General features: G+C 40.5%; 2 protein-coding genes across 2 annotated transcripts in view; both read left to right on the plus strand.

Annotated features, from left to right (window-relative positions):
• The window catches only part of LOC134198351 (osteoclast-stimulating factor 1-like), a 498-nt gene extending 496 nt beyond the window's left edge, over positions 1 to 2 (plus strand). The window contains exon 3 of the mRNA XM_062667729.1: positions 1 to 2. This exon is cut by the window's left edge and continues 121 nt beyond it. Within this exon, the coding sequence (XP_062523713.1) occupies positions 1 to 2 (2 nt within the window).
• A 759-nt stretch (positions 3 to 761) lies between these two features.
• LOC134198353 (uncharacterized) lies at positions 762 to 11,354 on the plus strand. Its single transcript, XM_062667731.1, has 10 exons — positions 762 to 785; positions 929 to 1,042; positions 1,127 to 1,225; positions 1,303 to 1,401; positions 1,458 to 1,556; positions 1,624 to 1,657; positions 1,726 to 3,177; positions 3,247 to 3,970; positions 4,038 to 4,558; positions 10,217 to 11,354. The coding sequence occupies exons 1-10, from the start codon at positions 762 to 764 to the stop codon at positions 11,347 to 11,349; spliced, it is 4,299 nt and encodes a 1,432-aa protein (XP_062523715.1). The 3' UTR covers positions 11,350 to 11,354.
• Positions 11,355 to 17,500: the final 6,146 nt, after the last annotated feature.

Genomic DNA, 17,500 nt, shown 5'->3' on the forward strand with positions numbered 1-17,500 from the left:
AATCATGGTGCTTGTGTGACATGGAACAATACTACAACTAACATATGTATTAAATGTCTGTTTTAGGGATGGACTCCTCTTCACTACGCTGCTCAAAATCAGAAACTGGATGTTCTGGACCTTCTTATCAGTAGCAATGCTGATTTGTTTTGTAAAACCTCGGTATAATTCTGTGCTGCTGTGGATATGTAATTTGTTCTAAAGACATTTTTATAGGAAGGTTGGTTGGCTTTTCATATTGCTTGCAACGTTGGTCACAAAGGTTGCTGTGAGGCACTTGTTAAAGCAGTAGACAACAAAGAACAGCAGCAGCAGATGGTGGTGTCAAAGACGAATGTACGTGATGTAGTGTTTGTAAACACATTAGAGTTCTTGTATGTACAGTGCATTCTCACTTATCTGACACTCACATATCCGACCTTCAGCGTTTTGTGAATATGACATCATCTTGGCTATAGCATGAGTGTTGTGACTGTGTTAAATCTCTCTGCTTTAGACAAACTGCAACTGGCAAACAGTGCAGTCACAGCATCAAGCAACTGTTACCGACTATTATTCAAAAAGAGTGGCTTATGCGTACTAAATTGTAAAGTTGATTTTTAGCACTTACAACTGTAGATTTAGCTACGATATCTGTTAACTATTCAGTACCATTGCTAGCTGTGCTATTTAAATGTAGGATATGTGCTGTTTAATTAAATGTTCCAGTAATCAAGACTTTGGAGAATATGTCAGGCATTTGCTGTCAGGTTTGAGACTCCATGGCGTGGTTTGGGACATCAAAGGTTATAGTTATGACTTTGAGGCTTCATATATCTATTCTTTTCACATATTCTATCCCTTTTTTAATATTTGTTGCCCACAAGGGGTCGGATAAGTGAGAGTAGACTGTATTAGCATTGCCAGTTATTTAAACTTCACGTTGTAGGCTGGATGGACGCCTCTGTTTTGTGCTGTGAATGGGTTTAAAGGAGGACATCTCGAGATTGTCCAATGGCTAATTGAAGAATGGAGGGTTCCCGTTGATGAACCACAAGATAAAGTGAGTTAGAGAGTTTGATTCCTCTGCTGTATGTTTTTGACAACGCATTCTAAGTGACATTACATATTTTATGTGCTCATTTAGAAGATGTTCACTCCCTTTCACATTGCCACCAGGTTAGGATTTGTTTCTATAGCAGAGTGTCTTGTTGAGCATGGAGCAAGCATAAACTCAACAGCTGAGGTATGTAAGAGACTTTATATTTTAATTATGAAAATGTTCATCTAGAGTGATGCAGTAAGATGGTGTGTTACTTAAAGGATGGATATACACCACTGCATTGGGCAGCTTTATACAACCAAGTTGAAATGGTTAATTTTCTTGTCGAGAAAAGGGCAGAACTCAGTGTTCAGAACAAGGCAAGTTTTGTTAATTATTTTAGTGTTCATAGTTAAATTGCTATAATGTTCATTAGGACAAGAATACTCCTATTCATCTTGCTAAGAAGAGAGGTTATGACAGAATATATGACATGATTGTCAACGCTGGAGCAGATATTTCTATTAGAAATATTGTAATATTTTAATTGTACAAAAACACTGACTTTGTGATTGATAATGTTTTGTTTTTAATGTGTCTAGGATAGACTAACTCCTGCCGAACTAACGTCTGACTGTATGTTGTAATATATGCATTAATCCGCATTAATTTTGATATTTAATAAGTCTAATGTGGTTGTGTAGTTCCTTCTGAGATTCGCTCTCGGGGTGCTGCAGCTATTCGTCACTTTAGGGCTGCTCTAAGAAATGGCAAAACTAAGCCACACAGAATCAAGCTTATGCTGTTGGGAGATGCCAGGGTTGGCAAGACGAGCCTTTATCGCTATCTCACAGGTCAGGCATTTAAAGAGGATCTGGAAAGCACACAAGGAATCGAGACAAAACTAATTACCACACCAGATGTTTATCCTGTTAGCAACAGAGTGTGGAAGTTTATTGCTGACCCACAATCAGATTTTAATGACAGGATAGCTCAGGAAACTGTACGACGTTTGAAATTTGATGACAGAGTAGATCTAGTAGATGGATCTCATCCATTGATTGAAGAGCTGCCGGGCCAGGATGACTTCCATGACGTGGGAGTGGATAGTCATCTGATGTCGCCAGAATCAGCATCAAAACTTCAAGTTAGTGAAAGTCATTTGCTTCCACCACACTCTACAACAAATGTAACAGCAAAACCCACCGCAGCTGCATACTTAGGACAAGCCCTTTCTGGTCCATTGTTTGTTCCACAAATAATTGAAGAGCATAGTGTGTTGCACAGTCATTATCAAGGATACCAGCAGAGTCTTCATCGTTTTCATCACACTTCAACTTCAACTGCCCAAAGGCACAAAAGACAAAGAAAAAGTAAAAGGAAGGCGGAACCATCACAACATGATCTTAGTGAATTGCCAATGAAAAGTTTTCTGAAACACTGGCAATCAAGCAAAAGTGGTTTACAGGAAGAAAAAGCTATCAAGTTTAGTGTTTGGGACTTTGCAGGTCAACAACTTTATGAACCCATGCACCACACATTTCTCACTAGACGAGCAATTTATCTTATTGTGTTGAATTTGGCAAAACTAACTGACAAGGGTATTTCCTTAGTTGATTGGGAACGAATCTACTTTTGGTTTGCATCGGTGCATGCTCACACTCCTCTCACTCCTGAAGCAGTCAGAATATTATTTGTTGGCACTCACAAAAACAGCTGCAGTCCAGATAGACTAGACAGTGCAGTAAAACAGCTTTGTGATACCTTTAAGCAATCTAAAGAGTTTGCTTGTCATATTGAGTATATTCAAGTTAATGACGTTGATGAGATCTTGGCTCCAGTAGAGAACTCATGTGACGACTATGAAGATGAGAGTGTTTGCGTTCTTCGCGATTCTATTTTGAAAGCAGCCCTAGATCGAGATTACATGAAAGAAGATATTCCTTTGAGTTGGCTTCGATATGAAGACGAAATTTTATTATATCATAAGAAACCATTACGTACTCAAGGAGGTGAGAAGATAGAGTCTCGGTGTTTGTTGACAATGGAGGAGATGAAAGCTATTGCTGCCAAGTGTGGTATTGGTGATATAAAAGAAGGTCCTTTTAAGACGATGATCACATTCTTTCATGATGTGGGGCTTATTTTATTGCCTTGTAAGTGTTGAGATATTGCTGTTGCATGACCTTCACTGTGTGTTAAATGTATGTTGTAATGTGTTGCAGCTGAACTGTTGGGATTGGATGAATCCACAAAGAAGTTGCTTGAAGATGTTGCTCTTCCCAATCCACATTGGCTAGTAGATTTGATGCAAATTCTTGTCAAAATTCCGGAACAAAGTAGCCAGAATCCCTCATACAGGGCTGACTGGATCACTCTAGAAAAAGGAGTTCTTACCTACAGACTGATGCATTACATTATGCATGAAATGCGTGGGTTCTCAGACAAAGATGTCAATACATTGTGCATTATATTTCAAGCATTGAGATTCATTTGCAAGCTCTTACACAGGCAAGTACATACTTCAGGCAATGCTCAGCACCAAACAGAAGAAGGAAACAGAATGACAATTGAAGACAGTCCGGACAGTCATATCGAGTCTAGTCAAGAGGAAGATGACCAATGCAGCAAAGAAAGGCACGTTGAGAGGTATTTAGTACCTTGTCAACTGCCAGAAGAAAATCTTGAGATTAAAGAACTGCAAACTAAGAACACTTTCAACAAACGATTCTACTTTGACTTTCCTACGTTTCTGCCTCCTTGGCTTTTGCTTCATCTCATTGTGCGACTTCTTACTTACATGCAACAACAACCAGACTTGCAGTACAGTATGCAGTGTGGTTGGCTTCCTTTGTTATCAAAGAAGACTTGTCTGATGGCTCAAAATTCTTACACTCGCTTCATCATCAAACTGACGGCAAATCGAATTGTTGTATGTCACCAGCTTAGGTAAGTGCATGGTTACAATACGGTATGCCTGAGATTCTTATCATGTTTAGTGCATTTTTGTTGTCAGTGATTCTGATTCCAATGCTGAAAAGAAGTTGATGACATGGCTGTTTGATATGGTTTCTGAAATTTGCAAACAAAATTTTAAAAATATCACGTTTAGTTGTGGTCATCTGTGTCCACATGTTGAGTGCCTTAAACATGTTGTAAGCAAAGAAATTCATGTTGATAAAGAATATGATTTGCGTGTCTTTCACTATGATGAGCTTATGAGACTAAGAAAACAAGGTTTCTCTGCTGTGAAGTGTTTTGATGAACTTCGACGCTCTGCCGCTGAGCAAAACGCTGATGGGATCAAGATACCTTTGATTACAACAATCAATTTTGTCTTATCAACAGCAGAACATAAGGGTCACGTGGAGGAGATGTACAGCTACACAGATGGCAAGGACCATTTTAAAGTTACTGTAGTCCCTTGCTTGTTTTCTGATCCTGACATGATTTTATCTCCGAGTTCTACCAATAAAGGCACATCTTTGCAATATCGTGTTTCTGCTGCAGTGTCTCAGAGCGGTCTGTCTCAACAAGGTATAATTCTTAGTAACTGTTTAGAATTTTGTTATATATGTCTGGACCACAAATATTAAATTCAGTGCAGTTTAATAAATGGCAGACAAGATTATGGTGCATGAGTTAGTTAGTATTTTGCAAATTAATAGCTAGCAACTTTTAGAAATAGTGGACAACATGCTTGCATGTTAATTGCTTCATCTTTACAGTTTGCTGTTGAAAATTGACAAGATATTGTGTGAGCAGAAGTGCTTATTTCAGTGTTCATGTTCTTTTAGCATGTTTGATGTCATGCTATGCTGTACACTGTGTAGCAAATATATAGTACCATGCAGTTTTAGTATAGCATGAATTCTGTCACTTGTAATTTAGTTGATTCATGGATGTAGCACTGGTTTCAGGCACATTAGCGTTATCTAGTGGCACTGCAGCAGCTGGTGGAATTACCTCAGCTTTGCAAACTACTGAACGGGAGACAGCAATAGGTAATGAAGGCATTTATGTGTCATCTTTGATTAGTTGATCTATTACTCACATGTTTTGCTTAATTAATAAAGATAGAACAGGCAGTATAAATTGCTATAATGTATGAATGAAATGTGGGTTAGCAGTTATAATGACATAAGACATGGAGAGTGCAAGAAGGTTTTCCAGCAGGAGTATTGATTGAAGCAGGCAAAGTTATGTGTTTGTATTGGTAAAAAAGGTGTTTCTGCTGAATGGCTTGGTTTATGTTCCAAGAATTTATAGTTACATGTCTAGATGGTTGTGGCAACACGGCCAAGTGCTGACTGTGCTTTCGGTGAAAGTTAACAGTTTTAATGGCAAGATGATAGAGAAAGTTGCATGACTTTGCTTCTGTCTATACATGTATACGTGAAACTATACCAGTCGTGTGTGCAAAAGTTGTAGTCTATTTAAATGTGTTCATGCAGTAGTTTAATATAGCCCAGATGTGCTTTGATGTGTACCCGAACTAAGTCTTACTTTTGTAGATGCGATGTAAGTTTAGATGCTAGATATGCTTTATTTTCATGACCCTGTTATTATCTTTGGAACAAAATGTGTTGTCTGTCCATACGTAACATTCACCATTTACTACGTTCAGTGAGACCTGGTATTGCTGATGGCCCATTGTCTACTTTTGATGAAGGTCTACGACGATCACTTGACCGGAGCACAAGATCTTCTGTTTCAGAATTTTCGTACTCACAAGAAGTGCTACCAATTGGAATAGGAGGTATGGGCATTAGGAAAGCTTTATCTTCTTCGTCTGCTACTTTTCTCGGAAGCTGTGTTACTCAAATTGAAAGTTGGATAACTGTCTACTGAAACGCAATCTACCTTCTCTGTCCACTTTAGTCAAACATTTACTCAGAGAAGAGGAAACACGAGGAATTGTCCGTAAACTATTTTCTAAGAGCGAATCGATTTCTTTAGATGTGATGACAGCTACGCAACACCAAATTCAAAGTCAACCTAGATAATATTTCTCTACTAGTGTTGACGAGTTTCAGAGAAAGAGCCCTCCTGAAGACTATATAATCTCCTATGCAGGTCCTTAGATGTGGGTAACTCCAAACTGTAACCTTGGTCTTACTCTGGCGGTATTCACACTTGGGTTAGTAAACCCGTTTTTGCACTAATTAATCCTAACATCCTGCTGTGCTATCACGCGCAAGTGTGTTCACACTTGCTGAGCTAACCCAGGTTGCCTCTAACAACTGTAGTACTAGATCACAATCAAGTGCTCGCGCTAAGCTACTCAATTCCCACCAGAATTGATATGCCTAACTCTTCAGAACACGTTCCATCTCCAAGTTCTACTGCCTTCTCCGGGTTTCCTTTCTTCGACTTTAGCAGTTCAAGGGCTATGCGTTACCCTGAATTCCCTCTAACTCCATCATCATCAGCCATTACTATGCAATCAGGTAGTTCAGTAAGTATGCCAGGTTGGCAAATGCGACAAAGTACATTTTTCCATTCCTGTTGGGACTCCTTGTATTTTGAGACCATCAAGATTGCCTAACATGTCATCAATGCAACCTGCAGCACTAGCACCAGTCAGCTATCCTCACAGTTACTGTGCCACACCGCAACAACAGCACTACCATCACCACCACCACCAACAGCAGCAACACGATCACGAGTAGCAGCGGCAGCAGCCTCAGTCACACCAACATATCAGAACCAGCACAAGCAACCAAACAATACCCCTTCAAAAACATTAGAAGAACAACACCCAGACTCTAAACAATCTGCAAAGAGAAGAAAAATCGATACAACAAAAAGAAACTGATTCTTTACTTGACATATGGGCAAGCAGCAAAATCCACGATCAACTACGGAGGCAGGGTTGAAGAAGCCCATTTGGGATAAGACTCAAGATGAGATGACAAAACTGGGTCTGACCAGAAAGAAGATCAGTACACGCAAAAATGAAATCTCTAGAAAAAATGTACAAAGAAATCAAGACAAAACTAAATCGTTCAGGAGAAGAGAATGATAATTCTTTTCCATATTATGACATTATTGACAGTGTGATGGGCACAAATTCCAACTATTTCACAACATTTTATCATTGACAGTGGTGCTCGAGATCGTCTGGATCTAGATGATGAGGATGAATTCCTACTAGTAGACGACAACGTTTGAGCAACCTCACCTGTTCTAGCAAGTAGCCCTTGCAATGACGTACAGATTCTTGATGATAGCTGTGATGATAGCATTAGTGTGAGTGTTGCCAAAGAAAAAGAAACAGCCAATAGAAGACAAAAAGATCAGGAAAAAGGAGGAGAAAACGTCCAAGGGCTGCTGCCGTTTTTGAAGACATTGCAACCACCATTGAAACAAGTTTGTCTTTTATGGAAGAAAGATTTGCTGCAATGATGGAACGGCAGCTGGAGAGAGAGGAAAGGCAACTGCAACGAAGGCTTGAAGCAGATCAAGCACAAAGCACAAAACAACAAGAATTCTTTCTTGAGGCTGTAAGAGTTTTGAAAGACCAGTAACTTTCTTATTTATTACTAGTTTATACCATTGCAACATATGCATGCACTTGAGTAATTAGGAGTTCTACTTTGTGTTTTTAGTAATTTAATAATAGATTTGGGGTTGCTTAAACTTCTACTAAAACTTTAGTACTGTAGTATAACTGCATGCAAGACCTATAAGGTCAAGTTTTAATATCATTTTCACTATCTACCTTGTTGGGTTTTCTTAGCTTATTACTGTCAACTGATTTCACTGCACGTACTGTAATAGGGCTTCTCTTGTGTCATCAGCATTACTATTGCCTTTGTGGATTATGACTATAATTGTCATCCTTATCGTCATCATCGTCATCATCATCATCATCATCATCATCATCATCAACATCATTACCATCATCATCATCCTCATCATTGCCATTGCCGTCTTAACAGTGAATGAGCCAGCCATCATCCGCCTCGATCGTCATCATGTGCAATACAGTAGTTTTAGAGAATGCAAGAAGCAGTAACAACATGGCAAAAGTTGTGCAAAGTAGTGTCTTGTTGCTTATGCAGAGTCCTGAAGCGACCCTTAAGAAGACCAAATGCTCACTCCACTACCATCCTTGTACTGCTCTGTACTGCTCAGTTTAAAATTGAATTTTCGTTTATTACGCGCTCCTGTTTGAGGATATGGTTTCATAAGTCATGGAAGTAGAGGAAAAGCTGGATCTCCAATGACAAGAACTGATACCATTACTCCATTGATGTTTACAAGTTGACCATCAGCAAAGCATGTCCTAAAACGCTCAGCTTTCTGATAAAACTTATTATTGCACAATACCCTGGCATTGTGGACTCTTCCAGGTCATCCAACACAGATATCAGTAAAGTACCGAAAAGAGTCAACTACAGCTTGCAGAATAACCGAATGAAAATGATTTCGATTGTAGTACTCGTCTGAATAGTCAGAATGACATTTCATTGGAATATGTGTGACATCGATCGCACCTCCAACTTGGAGAAATCCCTGCTGTTGCTGAAACTTAACAATTACACTTGCCAGTCTGTTTCCGCTGGGTAAGCGAACATGAAGTTTCAACAACTGGCGCACAAAAGCTCTGCATACTTGATTCTTTATTGTACAAGCAGTTGAACGACCAATCCCAAACAGGCGAGAAACTGTACGGAATTCAGAATTCCCCGCCAATCTCAAGAGACAGACAGCGACACGTTTGCTTACCGGCACAGGGTTACGAAATCGAGTGTTGCGACGAGAAATATATGAATGAAAGTCAGCACACAGGCGCGTGAAAGTAGCCTTCGACATACAGAAGTTAGCTTTCCACTCGCGTTCACTCCAGTTCCTACAGCCTACGTTTGTCCACCATGTCTCTGTCCTGGCTTTGACCCACATGGTACGTTGAACAAAATGACGGCGACGTAGAGCCACAAAACCCCTAAGTAATGTCAAAGTAAGGCGACAACGGAAGACGACATGCGTGTAGTAGGACAGCAACAGCTGCCTGAATCTGCGGATGCAACCGCTCCTCTCACGAAATAAATCTGCAAGTCGTGCTGCGGATGTGATTTGTTCAATGAACAACCGCCACACTAACACAAAGTCGATCAATCTTCTTTGATGCAATTCTGTGATGCAATATGGATAAACTGGAATGCTTTGAAAAGCTGTAACACAAGCTAAAACCAGCTCTAATCCCGCTCCAACCCTACTTTTCAGCAGGGTGAGGCTAGCCTTGCTCTAACCCACATTCCTGTGTAAACTGACCTTATGTATTCTTATTGATTGTGCTAAGCAGTCGCAAACCCAGTTCTAAACGATAGTGTGAACACACCTATGTCGCTCCATCAGTTTGCTGTAGCTTCTAGATATTGGCTGAGTTTGCCTTTGTTTTCTTTCCCACAAAACACACTAGGTGTTTTTGCGGTCAGCCACTAGACCCATAAAAAGATCAGCTTGTTGGATGTGGTCATGGTCCACACCGTTTCAATCGTCATAACGCTTTGGTGTAAGACTATTTGCCAACAACTTTTTATTGATTCAAAACAAGATGTAAAAGAACAGAGAAGCTCGAGTGAAACCATGCAAATACCGGCATTTGATGTTTTCTATTCAAATTTCTTGAATGAACGACCTAGTTACTTTGGCATCACAGTAAGAAACACGTTGTAACCATCAGACATCCCTCGCGTTGCTGAAACATCATATTCGTGGCAGAGGCGGCTGAGGTGGACAATGATGATCGTCACGACGCAAGAGTGACTTCTGCCGGGGCGGAGGGTTACCCATTGATAGTGGAAACGCGTGCACTTTGGTCGCCAGATAGTTTAGAAACGTTGAAATCAATAGCTTCGCAATGTGCTCTGCTCGCTGCTCCTTTTTGAAAGACTTTCGAGAACTTGTTAGAGCAGATTTCTATAAAATTATGGATTTATATCGCTAGAATGATTTCCAGCCGCATGCTTGCAGAAACGGATGATGTTTTGAATTGGAACTTCCTGTATGTGAGTAAATTTGACTGCAGTATAGAGACGAAAATTTGTGGAGGTACGTACTTCTACGTCCCCCGCTTTTGTCGCCTCTATACCACAGAATGCTGAGAAAGAACCAACACTAAGCATTGACACTTACATGCATTGACAGTAGCTTGCACGCAGTTTTATTGTTTAATTTTGTTTTTAGAGAACATGTTAGATGTCGTGGTGGTGACGGCCGTTTCTATTGAACTCCGGGCTGTCAGGAAAGTTTTGGAAAAAGCTGGTTGCACGTCCTTTCCTAATTTTCAGATACGGGATAGTTCAGACGAAGTTTTGGTGGGCGGTGTGGCTACCAAGCTGCAGTTGCAGAAGTCGACCTTTAATGTGGGCGTGTTTCTTCTTTTACAAAAGGAACACGAAGGAGCCACGGATTTCTTGCAAGCAATAAAATATGGCGTAGAGTCTAAGCAAGTGTCAGAAAGTGGATTATTAGTCATGATTGGCATGTGTGCAGGAAACCCTGACAGCAGAGTGAAGTTTGGAACCATCATGACGCCTCAACTGATTGCAAATGAAACTGGTGTTGGTTCAAAGCTTGATGCAAAGACAGGCAAGTTCGAGACTTCATTTGCTGATGCTGAAGTTAGTCACAGGGTCTGTGCAGCAGTTCAAGCGGCTTCACCAGAATTCTGTGGATATGATTGGCTTGACAAGTATCTGCCGGATGAAGTAAAGAATACTCCTTCACCACTGTTTCTTCAAGATGCCATTCTTGCTGCATTGAATGTCCATCCCAACGAAATGAATGAGGCCGAGGTGCATAGAAAACTCTTCAGTGCGTATGAAAATTGGCCAGAAAATATTATCACCAAAGAAGTAGTGAAGGAAGCTCTTGGCATTCTTAAATGTGAGTACGTCACAGAAAACGATAAGAAGTTTTCAATTAATGAGAAAGGTAGAAAATGCATCAAGGACATCGAATCTGATTCTGATTTTCCACGAAGTGATTCTCAAGATCCAGAGGTCAACAAGAATCCTATGATATCAGGTGCTTTCGTTCTCGATGACATGACTGATAAGCATTGGGAAAAGCTGAAAGATCAGGCTGGTAATAGAAAAGCGAGTGGATTTGATATGGAAGGATACGGGTATTTGTCCTATGCAGGAAAGCATCTGGGCATGTTGACCACGTGGTTTGTCAAGGTCGTCACAAACTTCGCTACCAAGGAGTCCAAAATGGATTATTATCAACATTATGGTACCTGTCTTGCAGCTGCATTTTTCTTACACGTACTAGAGAAAAATCCATATCTCGCAAGAGTCGCTGCCAGGAAATAAACATGAAATTCGTGCACAGTATTTCATGAAACTCTTGCATGGTACATGCCATAGGTTTGAGGCTTTGCTGTTGTGATCGATGTACGCATCACATGCATGCAGTAGCATGTCTGTTCGCATTTGCTGTACTTGTTGTATACTGTGAGTAATGGTGCTGCTGCGAGTGTATACATGCAGAGCTGCACTTACACTTTTTGTAATTGTAAACTTTTTCATTTTGGATTGTATAGCTGGACGAAATACAGTCTATATACTCTTTTCCTTTGCAGTTTGATTTGCCTAATTATATTAGCTAGAAGACTGATTTGATTCGATTCAAGTCCTTACATGATATCAGACCATATCGTACATGCATGGCTGCCTACCTACATTAAATTAGTCTCTTTCTTACCTTGCACCAAGAAAGAACTAGCTAACAATTAGAAATATGAAACTAGGCTAGTGTTATATCTGACTGCTCTATAATTGCAGCCTCAGCAATGCATGCGCGCGCTACATGCATAAATCCGTAAATACCCACACACACTTTGATCATTTCTACTGTATGATCCAATTACCCATTACTTCTCGTTTGCATGATGTCATCGATCCATAAAAGAAATAATAGAAACCTTTCTCCGTAGCTTTGCTCATTTGGGTGAAATTGGCGCTTGCCAAAAATTATATGTGTCAATTAGGTAAGTCGTCTAACTAATTTTTAATTTTTAGTTGTCCGGCATGCATGACCACGCCCTTCCAGGAAAATTGCAACTGTAGCAACTATCGCGAATGTTTTTGCAACTTGAAGTGATTTGGTATTTGGTAGCTTTTTACATATGCCAGTAAGCTATGTTTGTACTCTACGACCAATATGTAAGTCTATACGGCTACAAGAAACTCTGCTGCGGCATGGTATCTCGTTTGCGAAATCAGAGACCGCCCGGTACATTATATGAAGTATTGCTATGATAAGCTAACTGAACTTATTTGTACTTTTTGTGGATTGACCCATGGAGTAAGTGGGATCATTTATTGCAGCTAGAAATTAATAAATAATTTAATTGGCGAGCGAAGCGAGCATCTTTCTTGTCATGTCAATTGCGGTTGAGATATATTATTGCTGAGCGTAGCGAGGCTTCTACTCCGAGTCTCACAACAGAAAGGGGCGTGGTCCTATATGGCTCTCCATCGAGCTCTTGGTACATATGTCACATAATGTGTGTGTGTGTGCGTGTGTGTGTGTGTGTGCGTGTGTGTGTGTGTGTGTGTGTGTGTGTGTGTGTGTTTGTTTGTTTTTTTGTTTGTGTGTGTGTGTGTGTGTTTGTGTGTGTACACAACTCTCAATTTCTCCTTCCCACGACAACGTTTCATGATAGGACTTACCTTAATAACACTTTATACCCCGAAAATTAGATGCAGTGAACTTCCGCTCTGTTTCCGGCGTATACCATCTGACTTATTCGTAAAGCAAGAAACATTATAAAATGTACTCCAACATATCTACTAACACATTTTGCAGTAGAATGACATGTTTCGCAAACAATCTGCATCTACCTTGTATGCCGGTTTTGACGATAAACGATTGCGAAGCCAAACGTCACACTAACTAACAAGTACACACTCTTCGAAACATCAAACGCATTATAATGTACCTGAACTATACTTTCTAGACTTTCTTTCTATCGTAATGATCTGTAGATCGCGCTCAATCAGCGAACATTACGTTATCAGTTTGGATGATAGATCTGTCGGTTTGACATGCAGTTGTCTCGTTGTGTTTCCAACTTGGACGATAATCTTAAGACTGTCTTCAACCGACGATAACATAACGGAACATTGTGACAAAATGAATAACCGTATATCATGCAATTGTGTTCTAGCTAGAAAGACAGTTATGGAAAGCGTGAATAGTGTAGAGATTAATGCACGTCTTATTCTGTATCCATTCTCAATTTTTTACTCAAAATGTCGCCTCGTGATAAAAGAGCAGTGGGGCAACTCGCAGGTTGAGGGCCAGGCATTTCAGTACAAACTACACATCTATTGTTTGCTTCAGAGTATCTATATACGGCTCTGGTGTGCTTACAAAAATAAGGATTGTGCTCAAAGTTGAGAGTGGACGAGCCCCCTAGCTACCCTGGAGATGTCATTCCTGCTATAAATATCGTTATGAGATAAAACGATGAAGACATTCCATTGACAGACTATGTTCTGTAACTTCAGGCACACACTATATCGCTCACTCATTATAACATTCTAACAAATCTATTTACAATTATTGTGATTTAGACCACACAGGTTTTGAGATCAGCGACAATGTATCTGAAGCTTTGAAATCACCTGCTGCCTTGGAAGCGGACGAGGAAGAGAACAGGCTACCTGATAGCATGTCATCATTGCAAGTAGAAATAGGAGTTACAAACGTAATCGATGCACATTCGGGTAAGTAAACAACAGCACAGGTTTCAGCTGCGGTCGTTGTGAGATGAGGGATACATACCGGTGTGAAGTGCGTTGAATGAGTTGAAGTACGTACGTTGAATTCACGTTGACACAAGATTTGACTTCACTGTACAGTATACTGTAACGCATACGACGGCAATCACAATCACTACACATGATGATCAAGAGGCGAGTCTATTACAGTCATCAAGAGTCTGACCTCTCCTAGCCATTTACAGTACATTCAGTCTGCACGAGAGTCTTCCCAACTTTCCCGCTTTTCAATACGGCTCTCCTTTTCTTTTCCGAAGGTTTCAAAGTGCTGCAACCTTGAAGTGTGGAGGAAGGTAGATGGAAAATGGTGGCCTCAATTTCGTTCTTCTACAACCCAGGACAAGCTCTTGTATAGACCTGGCTGTATGTATCTCAAAGCAATCAGGCTAAAAGTGGCTACTGCAGACTCCTTCTCCACTCAGTAAGACGCTTTGTAATCAGTAGCAGTCACCTGGACTATACAAACGTCTCTGCAATTGTTCTCCGTGTTTTGCGATTAGCACTCTTTTCCTAGCCTGGGGATCTTCGGAAATCGAAACAGGATTGCGTATGACTTGCGCGAATTGTTGCATCCTACAGCCACGCAACACCAAACCATTCTGCCACAACAGATTCCTTTGTCTACAATACACGCTACGGTGGAGTCCCTCTCTGACATGACACTACACCACGCCCGTTATAATGCGTTAACGGAAGTTAAAGAACTGGAAGCAACTTTGATCTGCTATATCTCAGCGAAGAATTAACATAAAAATCTATAACTATTTTTTCTTTCATGTATGCAACTAGAACTATCAATTTACAACATAAAAGAATTCTTAATTTTGCGTTGCAGTTACCCTTCAATTTAACAATTGTTTACATAAACATACAAGTATACTCTAGCACCTCGATTAGGTAAATTCAAAATGAGAGACGACGTCATGTGTAGGTCGCTTAACACCACAATGCAAGCACATGTTTTTACGGCTGGCCGAGAAAGGACAGACAGTCATAATCAAATGGAAGTAATCAGTTTCATTTTCCCCGAATCTGACTGACTGACTGACTTACATTGTTTTGTCGCAGATTTGCCTAATCTCTGTTTGCTATGTTACTAGAAAATCAGTAATCAGGAAAGTCCTGCATGACTCCGCATGCTACAAGCTGCAACAACGATATGTTCAAATCACAACAGGGATAACAATAAGCGCATGCTATGCATTCCTGAGTTAGTTACATGGTCGTTTCCTTGGAGTCAATTATCATTTCCGGTAAAACCATTACTGTAACTCTAGCGCTGGCCTCTATACTCCAGACTGCTTTCTGCACTCTCCTCTTCCATCATGTGCAGAAAGCAGTCCCAAGAAAGGGGCCTGGTACAAGTTGTCTTCACATGAGTGCATAAATTCCTTCGAAATCAGGGTATGCACATATGCGGAACCGACGCTGTTTAGAATCTCTCGCTGATAACGTTGCGTGCAACAGACAGGAAACCGTTTCCGTGCATCAGTACTGGATGAAGCCACTAGATCTTGACAAGGTCAAGTGATCTAACTAGACGATTTGAGACCTTGCTTTTGTGGCTGCCTTAAAAGTGTTGGCTGACCAAGAACGACTGCAGCAGAAGTTGCAGCTTATTTTTTTGAATTGCCATCTATAAAAAAACCGTCTTCCACGCAGATCTGCCAGCGCTGTTCTCAGTAAGCAGTCAAACTGCAGCAGAATAGATGGTGCAGGCACATGATAGCAGGACTGGTATCTCAGTCATAAAAAGCAGACAAAGAACAAAACAGCAGACACATCACCCCTGGTAGTGCCTTGAACCTGAAGAGTAGCACTCTAGCTACGCTCACACTGGCTCCTATATCTTCATGTGTACAGCCACTGAGAAAGACAAGTCAGAACAGAACATGAAAGCTGTTTTGCTGTCATTGTGCACTATACTATCAGCTCAAGATTCTGAACAACCTCAGTTCCGCATGTGGGCACACAAAGCATGATTTCGAGGTATTATGTGCGCATGTTAAAACATCATGTACCAGGCCCTCTTCCCAGAGTACGCAAGAAGACCTGGGTACGAGGCTAGGACAAGCGCATGCACCTAAGGCTAATAAATATAAATTAATAGAAAGGCAACAGAGCACAATCTACAATCTGTGACTAATAGAAATGCATGCCACAGCCACCATTACAACCAAACAAAGAGTTTCATACTTGCATTACCGATAGTCTTGCGTAGACAGACCTCTTTCCGCTGTGTCATACTTCCGGGCGAAAATGGGTCTGTTGAACAGCCTTTTATGTCGATATTGAAATCTGTTATCTAAAGACCGGATTTGGTTTCTTAAACGCTTTACTAAAGAACTTATCTAAGACCTTCCATCAGATATCGCTCACTCTGGACTGTCTGCGGTCAGTTTGGACGTCATACAGCAAGCAGCATCAAGTACGTTCGCATCCATCCAGTACATTCTCATTCAGTCTCCATTGTGACAGAGCGCGCACAACGCACTACATACAACGTCGATCATGCCTGCATGAAATCAAAACCTGTCGACGTCAAAGTTCCCATGGCTGCATTTAACTGCTGCTGTAGACATGCAGATATCACAACAAGCATTGCTGCAATGACTATAGCTGTTGTCTTGAGTTTTTCTTTACAAAACAAGAGAAACAAATTGAGATAAGATTGCACTGTTTGCATACGAATCTGATCTTTAGTGAAACGTTTAAGAATTCAAATCCGGTCTTCAGATTGCCGATTTTTGGTTACGCGGCACACAGCGATAACAAAGGCTGTTCACCAGACACATTTTCGTAGGAAGTATGGTATGGCGGGAGGGGGCCTGGCTACGCGAGACTACATTACTGACCGACTACAACTAAAAGAATCCACACACACTTACCTGTTGAGGATGCGCAACGCAAATAATTTGCGTCATGCTGCCAGAATTAGAAGATGGAATTACATTTGCGGATTATGAATGGATGTTCAACTGGAGTGTCTTTGAACAGACAAAGACAGATGGACGAGTGTCATTATCACTTTCCTATTTTAAGGAATACCTTTGGTACTACTACTTGAAATTGAAAGTGCATCATTGCTACAGGTTGGGAGTTTCGAGCAAACATCAAGATTTCAACTATGTTGTTGGGATTGTCAAAAATTTTGAAAACGAATAAATTTGATTGTCAATTCATTCTTGTTCAAGACAGTCACTAAAGGTATGGCAGCTAAGTAAAGACCAAAATGCAGAAACAAGCATAGAACAACTACTAAACGCATGAATATACATAAAGACAACACAAACAAGAAGGAAACTACACAACAAGCAAACAGACCGGAAGACATATACACTGAAAGCAACTCAAGCAACCGATTGCAATAGAGACAAAACTCTTAAAGTAACAGATAAACTCCGGACAGGCATACAGATGCTAATCACAATTCCAAACAGCAACAGAGACAATGTTTCCACACAAACAGAAACACAATGTCAAAGCCATACTTCAGACGAGTGTTGGAAGATATCAGAAAACTACACCCATGATACTTTGTCAGCTAGTCAATGATATCACGATATATAGCAAATTTAGAACACCAAATTTTAACTCAGTATCCTCACAATAACTCTATTAATCTTGCAAAGGTGCTCATTATTTTACATACGTAACTCCTACTTACTGGCTACAG

The sequence above is a fragment of the Corticium candelabrum genome, chromosome 2, assembly GCF_963422355.1.
Source record: "Corticium candelabrum chromosome 2, ooCorCand1.1, whole genome shotgun sequence".
NCBI classification, from domain to species: Eukaryota; Metazoa; Porifera; class Homoscleromorpha; order Homosclerophorida; family Plakinidae; genus Corticium; species Corticium candelabrum.

Excerpts from the sequence above, each read along its gene's own strand:
- LOC134198353 (XM_062667731.1), top strand. The coding sequence starts at position 762 with ATGGCGTGGTTTGGGACATCAAAG. Across the intron at positions 1,557-1,623 it reads ATATTTCTATTAGAAATATT|GATAGACTAACTCCTGCCGA; the intron begins GTAATATTTTAA and ends TAATGTGTCTAG. Across the intron at positions 3,178-3,246 it reads GGGGCTTATTTTATTGCCTT|CTGAACTGTTGGGATTGGAT; the intron begins GTAAGTGTTGAG and ends AATGTGTTGCAG.